This window comes from Ciona robusta, chromosome 8 (genome assembly GCF_009617815.1).
Source record: "Ciona robusta chromosome 8, ASM961781v2".
Classification (NCBI taxonomy): Eukaryota; Metazoa; Chordata; class Ascidiacea; order Phlebobranchia; family Cionidae; genus Ciona; species Ciona robusta.
The window spans coordinates 4,001,405-4,020,184 of record NC_143242.1 but is presented as its reverse complement, the minus strand read 5'-3'; the positions used below and the strand labels follow the sequence as shown (position 1 = coordinate 4,020,184).

The following is an 18,780-nucleotide window of genomic DNA, read 5'->3' as shown; positions in this document are numbered from 1 at the left end:
TTTTGAGTCGATGATGTTTTTAGACTTTAAAGCCTGCAATGTTATTTTATAATACATCAGGGTCATATGGGATGTATGTACTTGACAATTACCCGCTGGTACTGGATTCGAACCTTAGTGTTTATAACTCTTATAATTACGCGTCTTTACATTTGCGTTATAATTGCAAAACACGCGGAGTAACAACTATAATTGAAAACCACCTAACTGTATGAGGTTTATAATTGTTCAAATTGCATACACTGCATATTTCCTCCTCTTCCCAAAGTGAGTATACTCTAACGTTGTATAAAGTGGCAAAGACCGCCCAAGTTGGTGCCGCACGCTTCCAGCCATCAGCATTGCATTGAAATTCCGGGCCAAAATTTTATTGCCTCATTAACTGAACCTGTCGTCGTGTGCCTGGTGACGTCATTAAGTGGAAAACACACGAGTGAGGTGCCAAGCGTGGATAGGTGTGAGAATAAAGATTAGTTGAAAGACGAGAATTAATTATTACCGACTCAAACTTGCGTTAAAGTTTGTATGCTTGCCGTTACCAAGTCTGACAGAGAAATACAGGGTGTATAATGTTATGTGTATAAAGGTATAATTTTGGTTTATGTATTTGAGGGTATTGGTTGAACTTAAATTGAAGTTTAGAGCAGTTTCAATCCGCTGCGTTTAGCAAGTCAGAGAGACTGTTAGTAGCAAAGAGGCTTGCTGTTAATAACTGTGATATGTTTTGTGCTATAATTAATTAGGTGGCCTAAGTTTTGTTGTATACATGTATTGAGAATGAGCATTAGCACTTCGAGTATAGGTCATGTGTATATGGGGACGTTTACGTTATAAACACATAATGTGGTACAGTGTATATATAAGAGGACAGCCTTGTCTGAAAGAAGACATTCGGCAGTGCGCATAAGGTGTGAATTCGTCGTATATCATGTGTAACAGGATATACACGTGTAACTTGTACCAAAGTAAACAGACAACCAATATTAGGTGACTAGTTTGTATTTACAACGGCGCCATAGTGGGAGTCTTTAAGTTGTTCTTTCCTGTATAATGTTTCTATGGCCCGCGTGGAATTGACGGGTTTAGTTTCGGCTGTTTGGGAAATCTCACCGAATACACAAGAATGTTTCGCGTAGGGGTTTCGCTTCTGTTTAGCAAAGCTGATATGAGTAACATAAGTCGTGATCTAAATAGACAGTGCGGAATAAGTTCGTGAAAACAATCACAACAACGATTTCTGATGCGAACGACAGATTTTTTTAGACTGGGTATTTTTGGCTTATATTGTTTCAACGGGCAGGAAAGGCAATGCTTGAACTTGACATCGGGCTCATGACCTTTTACAAGGTAACACACAAGTGTTTCCGAGTGAAAAATTTCACTGGGGCAACACTGGAAAAAAGTTTGGCACAGCTGTAAAAATTTTAGTTAAATCGAAAATATTTTAACCGTGCAACCTCGATACCAATGACAAGTAGTGACGTGTCAAATGACAGAACAACCTATTCTCCATAACCGCAAGTTCATCGTAAGGTCTTGTGGGTACAGACCACCCGTACCCTCACCCAAAGAACCCAGGCACGCAACCAATGTCACTAAACTCGTAAACAGGACACGTGAAATATTTTAAGCAGGAGACGCCGCGAATATTTTACGAAATTTTGAAACTTTTGCCCTGGTTTGTGACAAAAAAAAGGGGAGGGGGGAATTATACTAAACGACGTGTATTTGGGAAAATACTTCGCGTAAACTGATATGCTTTAGCGTTCGTAACGTTTTGATCTTCTATAATTCACGCTTCGGTTGTAAGACATAGTTTATAGCGTCGTAAATATGTTCATTGTATTGTTGTGGGCGGGATTGAATTTTTTTAACAGGTCGTAAAATTTGGCATCAAAAGTATTATATTGTCTATCTCGAGATGGCACGCTTATGTATTTTGCATGTACGACAGGTTAAACCTGAATTATATACTGATTAAATTGAAATGTTCATGAAACAACTACCATTCACGATTTTTTTACTTGTCACCAACTGTTAGGTACGTATAAAGATAAATAGACAAGACAAATGGAAACAATTACAAGTACGTATTAATAGCATCGAAATAGTCGATGCTATTTATTTCCAGCTGCATTTTGGCAGCTTTTACGTCACTAACTCTACTATGACGTCACGCTAACTTAAGTTTACGTTTCCGCAGCGAAAACTTTCGCTTTGATGCCGCATCACGCAAGGCTAATCACGCATAACGCAGTGCCGGGTTTTGAGTTAGCAGTACAGCCTGCCAGGCACGTTTGCCTCCAACACCGCCACACCTGCATTGAGTAGAGAATGCTTGAAGCACATCTTAAGCGCTTTTGACATAATAACCCCCTTTCGTGACAAAAAAATGCATTTTATCTCTAGTTTTTTTGTATAGTAGTGTAGGGTAAGGTGGGACACCTTTAGCACATAGTATCAAAATTCTGACCGTGATTTTAACAATTAACAACAGTCTATGGGAGTCGTGGGGATACGGTTTTATCATTCTTTGAATGTTTTTTGTTTAGTACAAAACGAAACGAAAAATAGAATGAAAAGGTGTCCCATCTTCCTCCACCTTATTATATATATATATATATAATATATTTGTCGGAGATTTTTGTCAAAGACCTGGGTTTGTGCCTCATTTGGCTCAATACCCCTGCTTTTGTATATTGGTCTTTTGCAGGAAGTTGGCCAAATTGTTGTTTTTTCAGGTACCCTGGCTAATCGCACCACAGTCCCTCACCTATGTATAATAGCTAAGTCTTATCGTGTTTGTATTTGGTATAATTCCCCATTGGAACACACAGGTAGAATAATACATTAGAATATCTTTGATTAAACTAGCAAGATAGGCACCTAATTTCCTATGTTAGTACAACTGGTTTTAGAAAATTATAAAAATTTCCTGCTATAATCGGTTAGAGCAAGGAACGGTGATTATAAACTTGAGCCAAATTCGCTAAAAGCAAATTGGACGTCGCCTTATCGTTGAACTAAGTCTTGGCAGAGGCCTGTATTGTGTATGGTCACCCTGGTACAATAGATCCGAACCAATGTGTGTTGACTTTGCAGCGCGTCTAATCGCCAATAGCGATAACGTAATGAGATCCGACTGCGGCTCTAATTAGCGCGGACACGGGCGAGAGACATTGCCTTTTTCCTACATTTCGTGCCCCACTCCGTAAAAGCGTTTGCGCTTTTCTATCACTATACAGTCAAATAAGTGAAACGTGAGCGCGGTTGCTTGTTATGACTTTCTGCTTATAATTACTACTTTAATGATTTCGAAATTAGCTCCTTTGCCAGGAGAAGCAAGATAATTGCGTGAGATTTAAGTGTACGTCTGGTTTCCAGTATTACACGTATATATCCTATCTTGCAGAATATTTTAAGGAAGTATTTTAAAGTACAAGTGTTCGGACAAGACAGAAAGTATCAAAAATCAAAGTGTTGCGGATATTGACGGAAATGAAAAGACACCATCTGTTATGGAGTCTTCTTGCTATACTGTCCCATGCAGGTAAGCCTATTATACGATGGGATGTGGTTATAAAGTGGATAAAGTAAAACGTAAAGGGATTTTGTTTTAGGACATGTCGTGTTTTGATGCAATTAGCCGCCAAATTGGCTTAGACTGTTGTTTTGATTGAAATGTATTCGATCCTGTAGAGATTTTACGAAAATAACAAATCAATATTAAAATCCCGGGGCCGCACCCTAGAAAATAAGATTTGTGGTTTGGATTGAAAGTTAGTGTAATTACGTTTTGATAAACGCGTCTCATGTTAATGCATTAAGTATATGGCGTTTCAAGTTGCCTGTTTAGCTTGTACTAGCACTTGAGGACTGGAATTTATGGTGTCTATCGTCACGCATTGATCAAAAAGTACCGGTAGTGTTGGGCGCAGTTGGTTTGGAAATTGGGCGTAAAACGAACTCTTTATGTTTGTAATAGGAATCATTGTAAACCACACAATACGCATTGTGTGTAATATTTCCATATCCGCGCCACGAAGCCTCTTTCTGTGATCCGATTTAAACAGAAGTCGTACCGCGTGTTCGACCCTAATCCAGCGACCTCTAATCTAGAATCTGCTCATTGTTTATCCCAGCACCGTCTCTTATGACGTAACAATCACGTTGCAGGTGCTAGTCGAGATGGAGACGCACTTGTTTACATCACAATAGCGCGTATTGCGTCGTCATAAGTGGTAAGACCGATTCGCGGCGCCAAACAGCCAAACACCTTACAATAAATTTAATTTAGAACTTTCTTCCGTTCGGATGTTTATTATTACGCACCAATTAAAACAAAACATATTTATTACGTAATAATTTCACAACACGGCCTTTCAACAAAGGGAAACCCCCTCATTAAGCCGTAAACTTGTACGTGGCAAGGTTCGATCTTTTGTCAAAGGTTTGATTACTTGATACCAGATACAGGGGCCACTAATACGTTTCCGTTGCTGATAGCGTTAAACTGGCCAGCAGGATGGTCACTAATTCTCTGACCAGCCGGCTTCAAACGCCCACTGCTAGCACGTTTCAAGTTACTTAGGCTTGACTGTGATCAAAGCATGCCATGGGGTTGCTGGGGCTTCAGATGTCCGAGAGATCCCTCTTAAAGCTAATAGAGGGTTAAGTAGGGGGTGGTGGGGTAAATTCACCGCACACACAAACACCCCACACCCGTATAAGTATAAAGCACCGAGCATTACAATGTTATGTGTTAGGTCTGCACCATTACCCACACTCCCATCTTAATCGTGTTTACGAATTCCGGTAATTTTCGCCAAATTTTCGGGTTAAAATAGTTTGCCACGCATATGCTTCATGTTTGTTGCGCACACAATATGCATTGTTTCGCCATAAGCGAAGACAATGCTTAGCGCTTCACACATAATCCATGGAAACCAATGCATACGTCATAGTGTATTTACAATTACACGGTCAGATGATTTTGGGTTTCGCGCGTTTAACGTCCAAATTTGACCGGAAGTTTCCTTGTTGATCTTAGAGGTCAAGAGAAGCGCGGTTGTGACGACACAATGCAAGTGTTTATTTGTTTCCCGCCATTATCACGTAACAAACAGAGACAGATGGCTTGTAGTGTTACGTTGCACGAGAACGCGATTCGCAGTGAAACGCCGAGATAAGACTGGGAAGTGGTCGCTTTTACCAAGTCCATGCTTTCCAGGGCAACCAATTTGTGTCACTCAAATCTTAGAAGCACGTTTACACAGTTTACAAAACATAGGTTTTTAAACCGGGTTTGACAAATGGCTACTTTTACCCCACATTTATCATTATGTTGTAGTTTATTGTGTTCGACAAACACTTGGGAATTGATAAACGTTTCGGGTGAAACGAACCACTGATGCAGCAGTTGTTAAGCTTACTTTAGCAGAAAAGCCTTTCTATTCCTTGCAAATAATCAGTAAACTTTTCCAAGGAAATTAAATTTCGTCTCATTAACAAAAGTTCACCACTGTGACACATAATCTATGTTTGTTTTGTCCACAATATCCATTGTTCTAATCCGATTCATGCGTCATAAACGTGTCTGTGTTAGATAATTAAATCTTCTCCAAGCGCGAACTGCGCTAATTAGCGTTGCAGAGAAGCGTATCTCCTTCGAAACTCGCTCTTGGGTCAAGTAATTGTTTAAAATCTGTCAAAAACTGTGTGTCTGTTACTGATTTTCTGCATGAAAGTTGTCAATGCACCGAAGAAGTCAGGCGCCTATGCAGCATTATTGACTGTGTATGTTATTTAGAGGCATGAATTATTTGCAACAGAAAATACCAGGTTTGCTTTGGCCAAAATAATTACTGGATAACAGTCATGGAATACTGTCTGTTCCCTATTTGGTACATGCTTCGCCCACTATACGATATGCACAGCTAGTATATGGCGCTCGTAAATCGGGTAGTGCTGCAGAATTTGCACAATTGGCAGCACTGTGATTCTAACCAAAGCACAGTGCACGAAATCGAGTAATCCGATTCGTATTTGCCACCCAATAGCTTATACAACCGCATGACTCGAACCCTTGGTTAGCAGCGTCAAGGCCCACAGGCGTCTTATAAATTCGCCACATCGAGTTTGCAACCTAAGAGTTGGTTTATTTTGGAAACAGAAACGATATCAAGTTTTGAGTATATATATGACTCCGTAACGCCTAAAGCACCCTATGTTCGTTACGGTTTGTAATTCGTAAACGGTTTGAAAAGTTTAAATGATAATAATACGCCAGGTAAAGTACATTTCCACGTATTACACTGAAGGTTATGATCGGTTAAATTCTGGTTGTATTATCTATATATTACTATTGAAGTTACTGTTATTACTATTGAAGGAATTGAAAAGTGAGCACCCAATATCCGTTCACTTCAATTACAGTGTCGGGTTACATTCTAATTTGGCCGATTTACTGAAAAGGTGGCAATTCAATATTTTGAGACCAGTTTTTTAGGAACCATTTCACGTTTAATCTGTGCATTTGATAAATATTTTGACGATCGCACATTTTTGGCGAGTTTATACCAATAATATTCACTGACCAATGCCTAGGGGCTTGACTTTATCTGGACCATGACAACAACACATCGCGCGTGTTTGTATATAGTTTGCACAGGCATACTGACTTCCCTTAGCTTCGTTCTCGGGTCCAATCCCCGACTAATACAATAAATGCAACCGCTCGTAGCGAACTAATACCAGATTAGACTATTTTCACTGCGTCCCAGTAGAGGATGCATTATGTGTGTTCAGCAGACATAGGGACACTCCTAAGCGCGCCCTCGTTTCTATTGGCGTCGATTTAATCCAAGCTTGACCGATATTTCCTCTGTTGATCTCACGCCGACAACAACGACCATAAGTGACTTGAATGAATGCAATGAAAAGACTCATTGAATCGATTAGATTAACATTAGAAACAAGGCTTCTTTTTCAGAATAATACATTACATGAAATGCTTTGAAATACGCAGCGATGATGGCCCGATTAAGTTTTTCGGTAAACTATAATTTAAACTTGGGCTATTTACTGAAATATGAGTTAGATGTCACCGTAAAGTACATATAGATTTTTGTAGCGCAAATAATTGGCGCCTTTGGCTTTAGCCCGTTGTGTCAACCCTTTAGTAATGTAGTGCCATGCTTAAAAGATTCACAAAGTTGAAAGGAAGCGAAATGGTTGAGTATAAGGTGTTGACTGGCAAGCAAACCGTCCTCGCTTAAGATTGGAACTTACCGCTAACATTTACTACTTTTGCTGGTCCAATAATACCCAGGAATTCCCATCATGTCACGCTATGGCGTCTCTCACACTGCTGGTACAGTTAATACAAGTTGTTGGGGAATAGTTACTAAATATTTAATGATTTATACGCGGCATATCGTTGCCTCTCTGGTGAACTTTACACGGTTCGTGGTTTTGCAAATCCTTAAATTGCCATCCGTTTTTGCCTGGCTTAACTTCATTCATCGTAGCTAAAACTGCGCACACACTGAAAAGAAAATGCGCGAGTATGAATGAAAATATCGGATTATAATGTAAATACATAGTACAGGTCCGTGCACAAACGCTGTAGTTCCCAAAGTTTTACATATTTTTACACACATAAATACTGCATGAGTTTTATTCGTCTCTGGTTAATTTTTGGTTAATATTAACTAAAATACAGCAATTAATGGCAAACTGTTTTGCTATTTTATTAACTTAGAACAAAGCTTAACAAAAGTCAATAACCTTCACACTTGGTGTAAGGTCGCGTTTGAGACAAGATTTATTTAAAAGTGTGAACAAATTTACGACCTCGGTCTGAATCTATGAATACGACTTCGTTCCCACACGTCAGATGTCCCCGATTAATGTTGTGTATTTAAGTGAGTATCTTTGCTCAGGAAAATCTAGCCGTACCGCAGTAGGTACCAGCTTTAGAAAGCATATTAATCAAAGAAACCCAAGCGCGGCTTGCGTCATTTATTAGTATAATGTCCCGGGCAAACAATAAGACCATGTTTCGGTTGTAGTTTTATACGCATTGATGGTAACGTTTCCGTAGTAATGGAAAAACACACCCTGATTCCTTATGTACTTTACGTATATGTTTTCACAGCAGATCTTTCAAAAAAATTTCATGTAATTTCATTTTTTCAGGCATTCTTATTTTTGCTACGGGCCCTACGTCATCATCTGACGTCACTCCAACAGACACGAGGTAGGAAACAATTAACAAATGCCATTATAATAAAAACAATTATTTTTCGTATCCCGCGGGGAACCCATAAGATGTTTACTTATATGACGTAATAATTAGAACGCTTTACGTGCCTCGATGACGCCACAATTACGTTTTCTGATGGTATCTCATCGCCCATCGGTGTCGTTAATTAATCAATTAACGAAATTTACCTTAATTGTGTATCGTGGTTCATTGTTTGGTAACGACGCCAATTGTTTATCATTTGTTTGGTAACGACCTAAATTGTTTATGGCAAAAATAGTTATAGTGACGTTTTAACACTTGGCAAATTTTTAAAAAAAGTTTAATAAACTTTGTTGTTTTTCAGTAATGACGAAACAGGAAACCAAGATGGCGGCGACACGGGTGAGTGATTTTGAGTGCATCACGTGACAGCAGACGGCTATACGATTAATATTCACCCTGGCCAGTTGTTTAAACAAAGTTATCGTTGATGGACATAGAGTTCGGGTTTTCGCTTTAATTGAACCCGCAGATGGTTTGTTAGACCCCTGTAACACCAACCAAATGGCACATATCGGGTCGCATAGACCGAAATCGATAATGGTGTAAATGTTTCTGATAAGAGAATAGCAGTTATATTCTCTTTGTGCTGCTGTCGTATTGATAAAACGTTTGACCCTATACAAACATAAGAACCTTTTGGGGGCATATACGCTCATAGCTTCAATAGCCAATAACAAAGGAGGTTTAGAATATTATGAGAGCAGCTTTGCTGGTACTTGAATAGACCAAAAGAGCGCGCTGTCTTATTCTATTATATTAGCAATTCTTAGTCATAGTTACCTGCGTAACGTCTTGGTGTGGGAGTTTTACATTAAGAATGCTTGACCAACATTTCCGCCGCCTTGGAGTAGGGTTCCGTATCAAAACAGTGTCTCGTATCCATTGTGAGTCCCCTAACGTTCAGCTCTCGTAAATATTTTAGCGACAAGGACACCCACATTTTGTGGTACAACGATAACACTCGACTCGTTAAACCGTATTGTAAATTTACTCCCACGTGCAATCAAAACATTTGAAATAACGATATTATATTATTCGTAAACTACCGCTATTATCTGACAACAATCCATCAAGTTTTGTTACGAAATAATGAAATATGTGACGTACAATTACAAAGTTTACATATAAACCAATCAGTTTAACTAGTGTAGTCATTACACAAAAAGGCGCAATGCGATTATGCATGTTTAACAAACGTTCATAACATGCAGTGCTCAAACAGCTACGTTGAAAATACCGTCCCTAAAGTTATTGTACCCTTGATACTGTTTCAAAACTTTGTGTCGTTGACACAAGCCCTTTATTAAAGATCTAATCATTCGATTTTATGTTTGCAGAAGAACGAGACCCTTTCCTCCGTATTATTGGGAAGATGAATGACTTGAAGTTGGTGTCTGACGGTGAAGCAAAGTTCCGTTGTCGAGTGGACGCATGGCCTAATGATAATATCAAGTACACATGGTTAGTAATTAATTCTGGTTTATAGTGGTGTTCTATTTTACTTTTGTAGCTGTATATGTAAACTGAATTAGTCAATGAGACATGGTTAAGTAGGTAGGCTACACAATTTAGGCTCAGGGTTAGAAGAGTTGCTGTTGTGCTTCCAATTGATAGAGTAACAATTATAAGATCAAAAGTATTAAGTTCTTTTTGTTTGCTTCTATTAATAACTCATTTTACTCACCGTTTATATGTTTGGTATTACATTGCCTTAAGCATGACATTCTTGCCAACACAAGCCAAAGAAAAACACCTGAGTCTACTTAAGTAGCTTTTAAGTAAAATAATTACCACCAAGCCTATAAATCTGAAACCATTAAAATCCTGTCTTTAATTTCTATGTTGCGTAAACTCTACATTCCCTACCAACTAATAGCAGGGTGAACAGGCACCCATACCTTTTCTGTAGTTACAGCCTAATTACACGGAAACAGTCTTTTCCTTCCTACCATTCACTAAGTCACGTTTGAGATAATTACATGGTAATATTCTTTGTTGTGGTCAATACAAAGTCATAGCCACCACAAAGTAACCTAAGCCGCAACCACACTTACGTATGTAACTTAGTTTGCAATTAAAACAAATAATCTTTTATAAAAATACAATGAAAATGAGGAAGGCTATTTCTCCTTACCAAACCTGAGTATTATTGTCAGTTACTTCTCAATTGAATTCCGGAACACCGCTTACAATAACAAAAAATAGTTTAAATTTTTAAAAGTTTAGGAGAATGTTAAAGCAATGTAAAAATTGCTGCAATGTAATTCCAACACTTAATTATAAGGGTTAAACTAAACTATCTGTTAAATTGTAAAGTCATTGCACATTTATACTATGTTTATATATACATATACTATATTCAACTTGCTTAAAAAAAGTAAGATAAGAACTTTACCTATTCCAATTTTTAATTTTTCTACTAATTTTTATTACTTAGTCATATAACTAAACCCAAAAATCTAATCAGTAAACTACTTTTACTTAGGTACAAGGACAACTACCCCATTGACTTTGTTTTGGAAGGATCTCGTATCTCAGTGTCCAACAAACCAACTGGTTCCCGCCTTCGAATTCGAAACCTTCTGTCTACCGATTCTGGCACTTACATGTGTGAGGCGTCAAACAGAGAACGAAGTGCTTCAACAAGTGCAAAGCTCACTGTATCTTTCAGTAAGTTGTATTCATATATACAAAGAACTCACAGGTGCAATTTTAAAAACCATCAGAACCCCGTTTTGATATCTATAGATATATTTTAAGTTTACTGGAATGTAGTTTCTGTAGTTGAATTTTTACTTCACCCCCAGAACTCAGTTTTAATTGCTCAATTTTAAATTTTATCTGTAGCCTCCAACCATGCCAGAAAAACATTACGTAATATAAATCATATATCTTTTGTGTAATATTTTTTTAACACGTAAGTCTGATAAAACAGAAGATGTCTTTTAACTTTCATAAGTGGTGATAGTTTTTCTCATACCCTTAGCCAAGTTTACATACGGTCTGTATGTGAAGCGTGCCTAAGTATGTGACGAGCTGTCACAACCTGTCAAGATGAAGAAGTCAACTTGACTTCAATGACATTTTAAGCTTAGCTAAGAATAATATAGGCCGAGAAAGATAACTCATTTTTTATCTTAATGGTAAAATAGTGTTACTAGCTTGATTGTAAAATATATTTTTGATTAATTTAAAAGCAATACACAATTAAAAAACATATTAATACCTTAAAAAGTTATATGCATATTACAATTGGAAAAAACACATTGAAATGACCCAAAATTTGTAAAAGTAAACTTATGTATTCATTATTTGGTAGCAGAGTTTTTTTAGGTTTTTATTCTCTCTTATCTTTTACCATTGAGTTTAGAGGTACACCACATAGTACTTGTACAAAGAGTCTGGTTTATTTCCATGATTGACAGCTGTAAACCTGATAGTAAGATCAGACTGTCACTGTGATGATAAATGAGATCCGACAGCAATACATTACCCAGCAACTACGTAAAATTTCCTAAATTTTTAATATAACCTCAACAATTCTAACAACAATCTTTTTATTTTAGGACTTCCGCCAGATGATGGACACAAAACGTAAGTGTTTAAATTTAGATTAACCGTACTTTAAATTGTAAAATGTGTATAAAATGAAAAACTTTTACAATTTCTAAATTCGCCCCACCATACGAGGGTAAAATCAAGGACATTCGTACAAATTAAATTTGTACTTGTAAAATATTGCCATTATATTTGCTATACTTAGTTTATTTAGCTGTATATACATTGCCTATACTTAGGATATCCTTGATACTTACATTATATGTTTTATTGGACCAATACTTGTCACTCTGCACAAACTTAGGTCAATTCTTTATGTGTTAACAAATATTTTGCAAGCTACCATATAATAATGCAGCATTTTACTTCTAATTTGTGTTTGTGTAACTTTACCAAACTACAATTGCATGTAGGTTTTACTATTTTGTTTTTTATTTTGGCAAATTTGTTTTTACCCAATATAAAATACTTTTCCAAAATAAAGTAACATTGCATTTTAATTGGGCTGCTTAATCATTTTTTTAGACATAATATTTACATTTTATATTCATGTTACATTTGTTTTACAGAAAAATCCCCAGTGGCAAATGTGAACAATACGCAGGGCAGGCTTGCAGATCTCTAATGAATGGAAAGAGTATTTATGTTGATCCGTTTATGACGCAAGAGAAAATGGAGCAAGAGATTAGTGGAGCTCTGCAACATATAAGTATGTTTATAACATCTTGATGTACTTTTTAGTTCAAGTTCTGTTTGAATAGTGTGAATGGTAAATATACAACAGACTATTAGAAAGCGTTTTATCTGTATCGCCTATTTTAATTATCTCTAATGTATTTTTGCATAGGATTTCAAACACTGTTTTGGATATTAATAATATAACAAATAACCTTATGTTTTCACTCATCATGTTTATTCTCTTAAACCTACATTAATTGTTTTCAATTTTCTTTATTAGTAACATTCAATATTTTGCAGCTAACAGTGAATATGTGTCGGACAAATGCAAGAGATATGCCTTTCCTGCCTTTTGTTCATTCGTGTATGCACCTTGTGAACTCCATTTCGATCCATTAAGTGGGAAGAAGAAAGCTACTCCTGTAAAACTGTGCAGAGAAGATTGTGAACTAATGAAATATGACATCTGTAGAAAAGAGTTCCTTAACAGTGCAGATGACAAGTTTCTTGAGGTAAAAAATCTAAAAAAAATATTTGGGGACCCATTTTTGGGACCCATATTACGGCCTAACTCTAAACTACAAGTAGTTATCCAAAAGTTAATATTCCTTTATGTCAACAGGATATTTTCTTGTATGCAAACTGCAGTTATCTCCCCCCTACCACATCTCATGGAACAAAATGCACCAAAGTTGGCCTTCCTGCCACCACAAACAAAGCTCATATTTGTTACAATGAAACAGGGACAAGTTATAGGGGAACTGCAAGGTTTACACAAGGTGGCCAGATATGTAAAGCGTGGCCTGTTCCAATGATTGCACAGGTAAGCCATGTAACTTATATAAGATTACAGGCAATAATACTACCCAGTAGTCACTATTGCGTTGTCCAAATTGTTAACCATACCAAAATCAATTACCAATAGTGTTACATACATGGTAACACGAAAGCGGGCACAAGGTGTATGAAAGTGAACACCCATGTTATATCTACCATCATTGCCCCACCATGCTAGTATAATTCAATCATTATTACATAATTATTAACTATGATGTCATTATTGCAGTACCCGGAGTTATCTGGTGGTCACAACTTCTGTCGTAACCCTGGCAACAAAATGTCGGCACCGTGGTGCTACACTGGCCAGAGGGTATCCAGGATGGAATTATGTGACCTGGATAAATGCAGTAAGTTGATATAATAATAAATTGAGTAGAAATCAGTGTTTTAAACCTTGTTGCTTATAAATGATAATGGATGGTACATTGTAATGTGTAGTGTAAGTGTAGTTTTAAATATAACTTCATTTATTGTTGTAATACGTGTTTTTGTTATGCTAAATAAAGTTAAACATTCTCCTTTTAGGAGTTTAATTAAAATGAGCTTTTTATTGTTATCTTGTATTATAACACTTTCTCTGCAATTTGTTTATTTTTAAAAATTTAATTTAGAGTAATGGGCCAACTTTGGCACCAGTCCCCTGGGAAGTGCTTACAAAAGACCTCACATATGTAGAATTCAATTGAAGGAAAGATATTATCTATAGTTATAGACCTTACTATTAAGTTAATCACCATCATATCTGAACAATATTTGTTTAGGTGTGTCAGCAAAAGGTTCGGACATGATAATCATCTTGATCCCAAGTATCGCCATTCCGTTTATCATTGGATGTATTGCAATCGCGTTTTGTATCTGTCGTAAAAAGAAAAATCAGAACAAAGAAGGTTCAAAATCCAACTCGGAAGTTGCAGCAATTCAAGGAAAACCAATTAAAATGTCTCAACTTACTGTCAGAACGGTAAGGAAATGTTTAATGGTTTAACCATGTGATTTTATGTTATCAAAACAATATATAGTGTATAATGTTAAATGCTGGTTCTTAACTCTTATAAGGTTTGTTTGATGTACATATCTGAAACAGAACTGACATACACTGAATAAACTCAATCTGTATTATTTTAAGCCCTGAAAATCTGTTCTTAGATTGTAATCTCATCTTGCAATAGTTTTAGAATATCTTTATGAAAGTCTGCTTAGATATTAAATCCATGCATCCTATTTTTTTCAAAATTTTTGGGTTTTAATAAAATTGATCCCTCATCAGATGAAACTTCCCCAACTTGGAGCTTTGTCCGTTCATTTCCTTGGCGACATGGGTGATGGACAGTTTGGGAAAGTTTATAAAGCAAAAATCCTGCCTAACCCACATTACAACACTAATTCTGCTGTAAGTATTTTATTAATTTCCAACTACATCTGTGTCTGTAGTAAACTCAAAGTTTTATAGAGTTATTAGCTTTCATACATAGGACTTGCCTTCCAATACTCACACATGTTATATTCTGGCATGCCATTTATTTTAAACTGTTAAGTACTGTATGTATTTACTGAAGAAGTGTTGCAAGGACTTCTACTGTACCTTGCTTGGTTTCTTATTTCTTTATTGTCATTATTGTGAACATCTCAATTCTCAAATGTCTTCTAGGAGACAAGACTTCATAGTTTATTTTAAAACGAATGATCCTTCTATAGGCTGCTGTTAAAACATTAAGAGAGAATGCTCTTCCATCTCAAGTTGATGAATTCCACAGAGAGGTTGAGGTTTACACTGAACTTCAAAACGAAAATGTAGCTTGTCTTAAAGTAAGTGGTAACAAAGCAGGTGTTTTACTAAACTTAGAAGCTGTGACATTTTTTACTAAGCAATGTTAAAACTAGAGATTAAGAATCATTTCCTACGGTTTAATTGTTGAAATGAAGACCTGATTATTTATATTAGATAGTTTCTTTTGGACCAAAATCACCTTTCATAGTTTAGACCAGCGTACTTTGACAACAGTAGTAACTACAAAAAAACAAGACTAATTAGGTCTGTGTGTTTCATATGTTTCACATACTAGCCTAACAAGTCCTTATGTGCAGGCAATAGTGTTTCAACCCAATCTTCGCTGCATGGTGTTCGAATACACCGATGGTATTGACCTACACGAATACTTGGTTCTGCATTCACCTCAAGCAGACTTTGCTAAACCACCTAGCAGTGCAAGCAGTCATGCGTCATCATCTATTGAACATGCTGACTTTATAAGGATGGCAATACAAGTAAGCTTTTTCCATTTTATTCCAGTTACATTGCCCAGGCTTTTTCCCATATGAATTTTCCAATATGAATACCCGTGTTATAGAATACTTGTATTGTAATGACTGCTATGTAAGGATAAATAAGTCAGATTTATTTAATATATGATTTATACATTTGTTCCCATAGTTTAATTTGCGACTAACATTTTCTATAACCTGCGTCTTTTGTGGTTACTCTGTAATGTACCAACTTAACCTTATTCTCCTTATGTGCGTGACCTCACCCATACAGAATAAAGCGTTAATAATAATATTATATAATTAAATCTCTCATCACAGGTTGCATCAGGAATGGATTATTTGACACGAAACAATTTCATTCACCGAGATTTATCGGCTCGTAATGTCTTAGTTTGTGGAAATCTCGATCTTAAGATTTGTAACTTGGGGGTGATCAGGGATTCATATCTCTCATGTTATTATAGAAACCCACAAGGGGGTCAGATGCTTCCAATAAGGTTGGTTTTTGTGTGATTTAACATTAAGATAATATAAAGCAAAGGAGTTAATGGACATATGAATAAATCCTGCATGAAACATTTCTAATCTTTTTAAATTTGCAAATTATTTGATATTTTACCTGTATTCTTAGTAATATCAGATTTAAACTTAAATAAAAAAAACCTATTTACCTAGTTGGATGATAAACAAAATGATTTTGATTTAGATGGATGGCCCCTGAGTCAATCCACAGTTGGCAGTTTTCTGACAAGTCTGCAGTTTGGTCGTTTGGAGTTCTTCTGTGGGAAATGTTCAGCTATGGATTGCAACCTTACTGTGGATACAGCAACCATGAGGTGAGCTCTATTGGAACTTATCGTCATGTAGATTCTAAACTAGCGGCAATCATGGCCGAAATCCCACGGTGTGCCATGCTGCAGGACTTCAATCGTATAGTATAGAATAGATTGTAAACTTTAATTTCATGCAGGTGTTGGACATGATCAGTCGTCGACAGTTGCTTACATGTCCTGACCAGTGTCCAGCCAAAGTATATTCACTCATGCATGAATGTTGGTGTGGACAACCAAACCAAAGACCTTCATTCAAGGTAAACTAATATAATTGTTATGACCAATTTTTATTAATATTTTCGCACCATTTTTTTTAAATTTAAAATTTAATTTCTTGTTATTTATAAAAATGCAACTATTCTGTTAAACCACTTTATATATCTTTTCCTCATTGTACCTTCATGCAAGAATAAACAAACCTGATCCATTCATTCATTTTATAACTTCCCAAAAGTTTCCTAAACATTACTAAACACTTATCTATTCAACAGGAACTTCTGTCGAAACTTCAGGGTTGGGAAGGCACGAGCACCACTCGAGTTACTTCACATCTTGCTCAAGGAATCCACAGACAACTAACCAATGTAATGAGAGATGGTAACGAATACACACACTTCCCACCACAAGCCAGCAGTGTGTAAGTATAACTTTGAGTGTTTTTTTTATTTTTTTTAAAATCAGTTTAAAATTTAAAAAATATTTTTAAAACCTGTTTTAAAATTTAAGCTATATAAAACATTATGATAACTTAATCAACATTGCTTTATATCTGGTACTCTGTAGTATCCCTTCTAACCTATCAATTCCTTACTTTACAGAGGAGGCAGCAGTGGAATCACCTACAGTTCAGCCATCCCCGCCCCTACACCCTCACCACCCCCACAATTTGTTGGTTCATTCCCCATGCCATGTTCATCTGCTTCAACATTCATGGCAAACCAACCAATTCCACCAAACGTTAGCCCATCCTCCCAACAATACTTCTCCTCTCCCGGAACAACAGTGTCTTACCCAAATTCCAACAACCAACAATACCATGCATACCAAGCACCACCTTACCCACAGGGAAACCAATACAATAACTACCAGCAGCACCCACCTGTGAGCCAAGCCTACCAAAGCAACCAAATGCAACAACGAAGACCACAACAGTATAGAAAGGGCCCACCATCTCACAGCAGTAGCAGTAGTTGTGCCTCATCCGGTAGGGAGCAATATCCTCCTCTTCCAAGACAACAATACAACCAAAGGCACCACAATGAGGATTACCAAGACGGTTATAACTACTCTCAGCAGCGCCCCCCACCACCGTTCTCTGGCCCCGGAAACCGACCACTGAGCGGCGTCATGGAGGACGTTGACGACCATGAAAGCAAAGACGAAAGCTTCTACCAAAACCAGCGACTTCTTCCACAAAACAACCAGCCACAAGACAACTTACATAACGGTACAGATTCAAACGTGACTTCACCGTCGTCAGGGCAACATCTTCTTGAAGGAGATTCGTCAGACATGTCAACTGCGAGCGTTAAAGCGACATCTTGCGACTCCGGATTACCAGTGGATGACGAAAATCACGTGGTCGATCCTAAGACTCCAATGGTGTCCCGTGGCGGACAGAGAGTGTCAATCAAAACGCCCCAACGAGTTGTCACGCCAAGGAAATTTACCTGAAATCCAACAACACAAAGATATCAAACAAAACCGAGTCGAGCGATGACGTAACAAAGAAGGGTTGTGACGTCACAGAAGGAGGATTCAAATCGATGTAGGACCACGCGAACAGAACGTGGAAAAAATCAAAAACTTTTATTGTTGCTCTTATTTTACATTTATTAACGTTACCGCTCGCTATTTCACTAATTACACGCGTCTTTAATGACGTAATCATCTATATTACGTGTTTGATACGTCATGGATATACATTCCCGTTTTAGAACTGATCTTCTGGTATTCAAACGAACGTAAGATATACGTCTTGCCGCATGGCAGACGAAACGTTACTTACATAAAAACGTTTTTACCGGAAAATTAGTTTCAAAATTATGCTATACCTGGTATATAGAAACACCAGCAAGACGTACATTCCTGTTTTGTCCCTGAATTTCAGCAGTTACTTGTTTTTTTACTGCCAAGTGTGTTTGACGGTGGCGAAATTCGCTTGATAATTTATCACTGTGCAGGGTTTGTATTAGTTCATTGCAACATACTAATCATCGTACATATATCTTTACAAAATAAAACCACTAAAACATTTATACCATGTGTTTTAACTCATATTAGCGTGGCAGAAGA

The 18,780-nt window shown here is 37.0% G+C and overlaps 1 protein-coding gene across 2 annotated transcripts; it reads left to right on the top strand.

Moving 5' to 3' along the window:
* The first annotated feature begins 3,295 nt into the window (after window positions 1-3,295).
* LOC149732449 (tyrosine-protein kinase transmembrane receptor ROR2-like) lies at window positions 3,296-18,743 on the top strand. Of its 2 annotated transcripts, XM_089882381.1 has the most exons (19): window positions 3,296-3,550; window positions 8,200-8,260; window positions 8,613-8,650; window positions 9,649-9,772; window positions 10,797-10,981; window positions 11,878-11,905; window positions 12,439-12,578; window positions 12,848-13,059; window positions 13,170-13,370; window positions 13,614-13,734; window positions 14,149-14,348; window positions 14,655-14,777; window positions 15,083-15,193; window positions 15,473-15,652; window positions 15,971-16,149; window positions 16,359-16,488; window positions 16,623-16,742; window positions 16,977-17,122; window positions 17,304-18,743. In XM_089882381.1, exons 1-19 carry the CDS (start codon window positions 3,499-3,501, stop codon window positions 18,157-18,159), a joined length of 3,207 nt encoding a protein of 1,068 aa, XP_089738507.1. In that variant the 5' UTR covers window positions 3,296-3,498; the 3' UTR covers window positions 18,160-18,743. The 2 variants fall into 2 exon arrangements, with proteins under 2 accessions (XP_089738507.1, XP_089738508.1); XM_089882382.1 differs by lacking the exon at window positions 8,200-8,260.
* Window positions 18,744-18,780: the final 37 nt, after the last annotated feature.

What these genes read in the sequence shown, in the direction of transcription:
- LOC149732449 (XM_089882381.1), top strand. Translation starts at nt 3,499, where the DNA reads ATGAAAAGACACCATCTGTTATGGAGTCTTCTTGCTATACTGTCCCAT. An exon ending in TGGAGCTCTGCAACATATAA is followed by an intron (nt 12,579 to 12,847) that starts GTATGTTTATAA and finishes AATATTTTGCAG; the next exon opens with CTAACAGTGAATATGTGTCG. An exon ending in CTGTTCCAATGATTGCACAG is followed by an intron (nt 13,371 to 13,613) that starts GTAAGCCATGTA and finishes TCATTATTGCAG; the next exon opens with TACCCGGAGTTATCTGGTGG.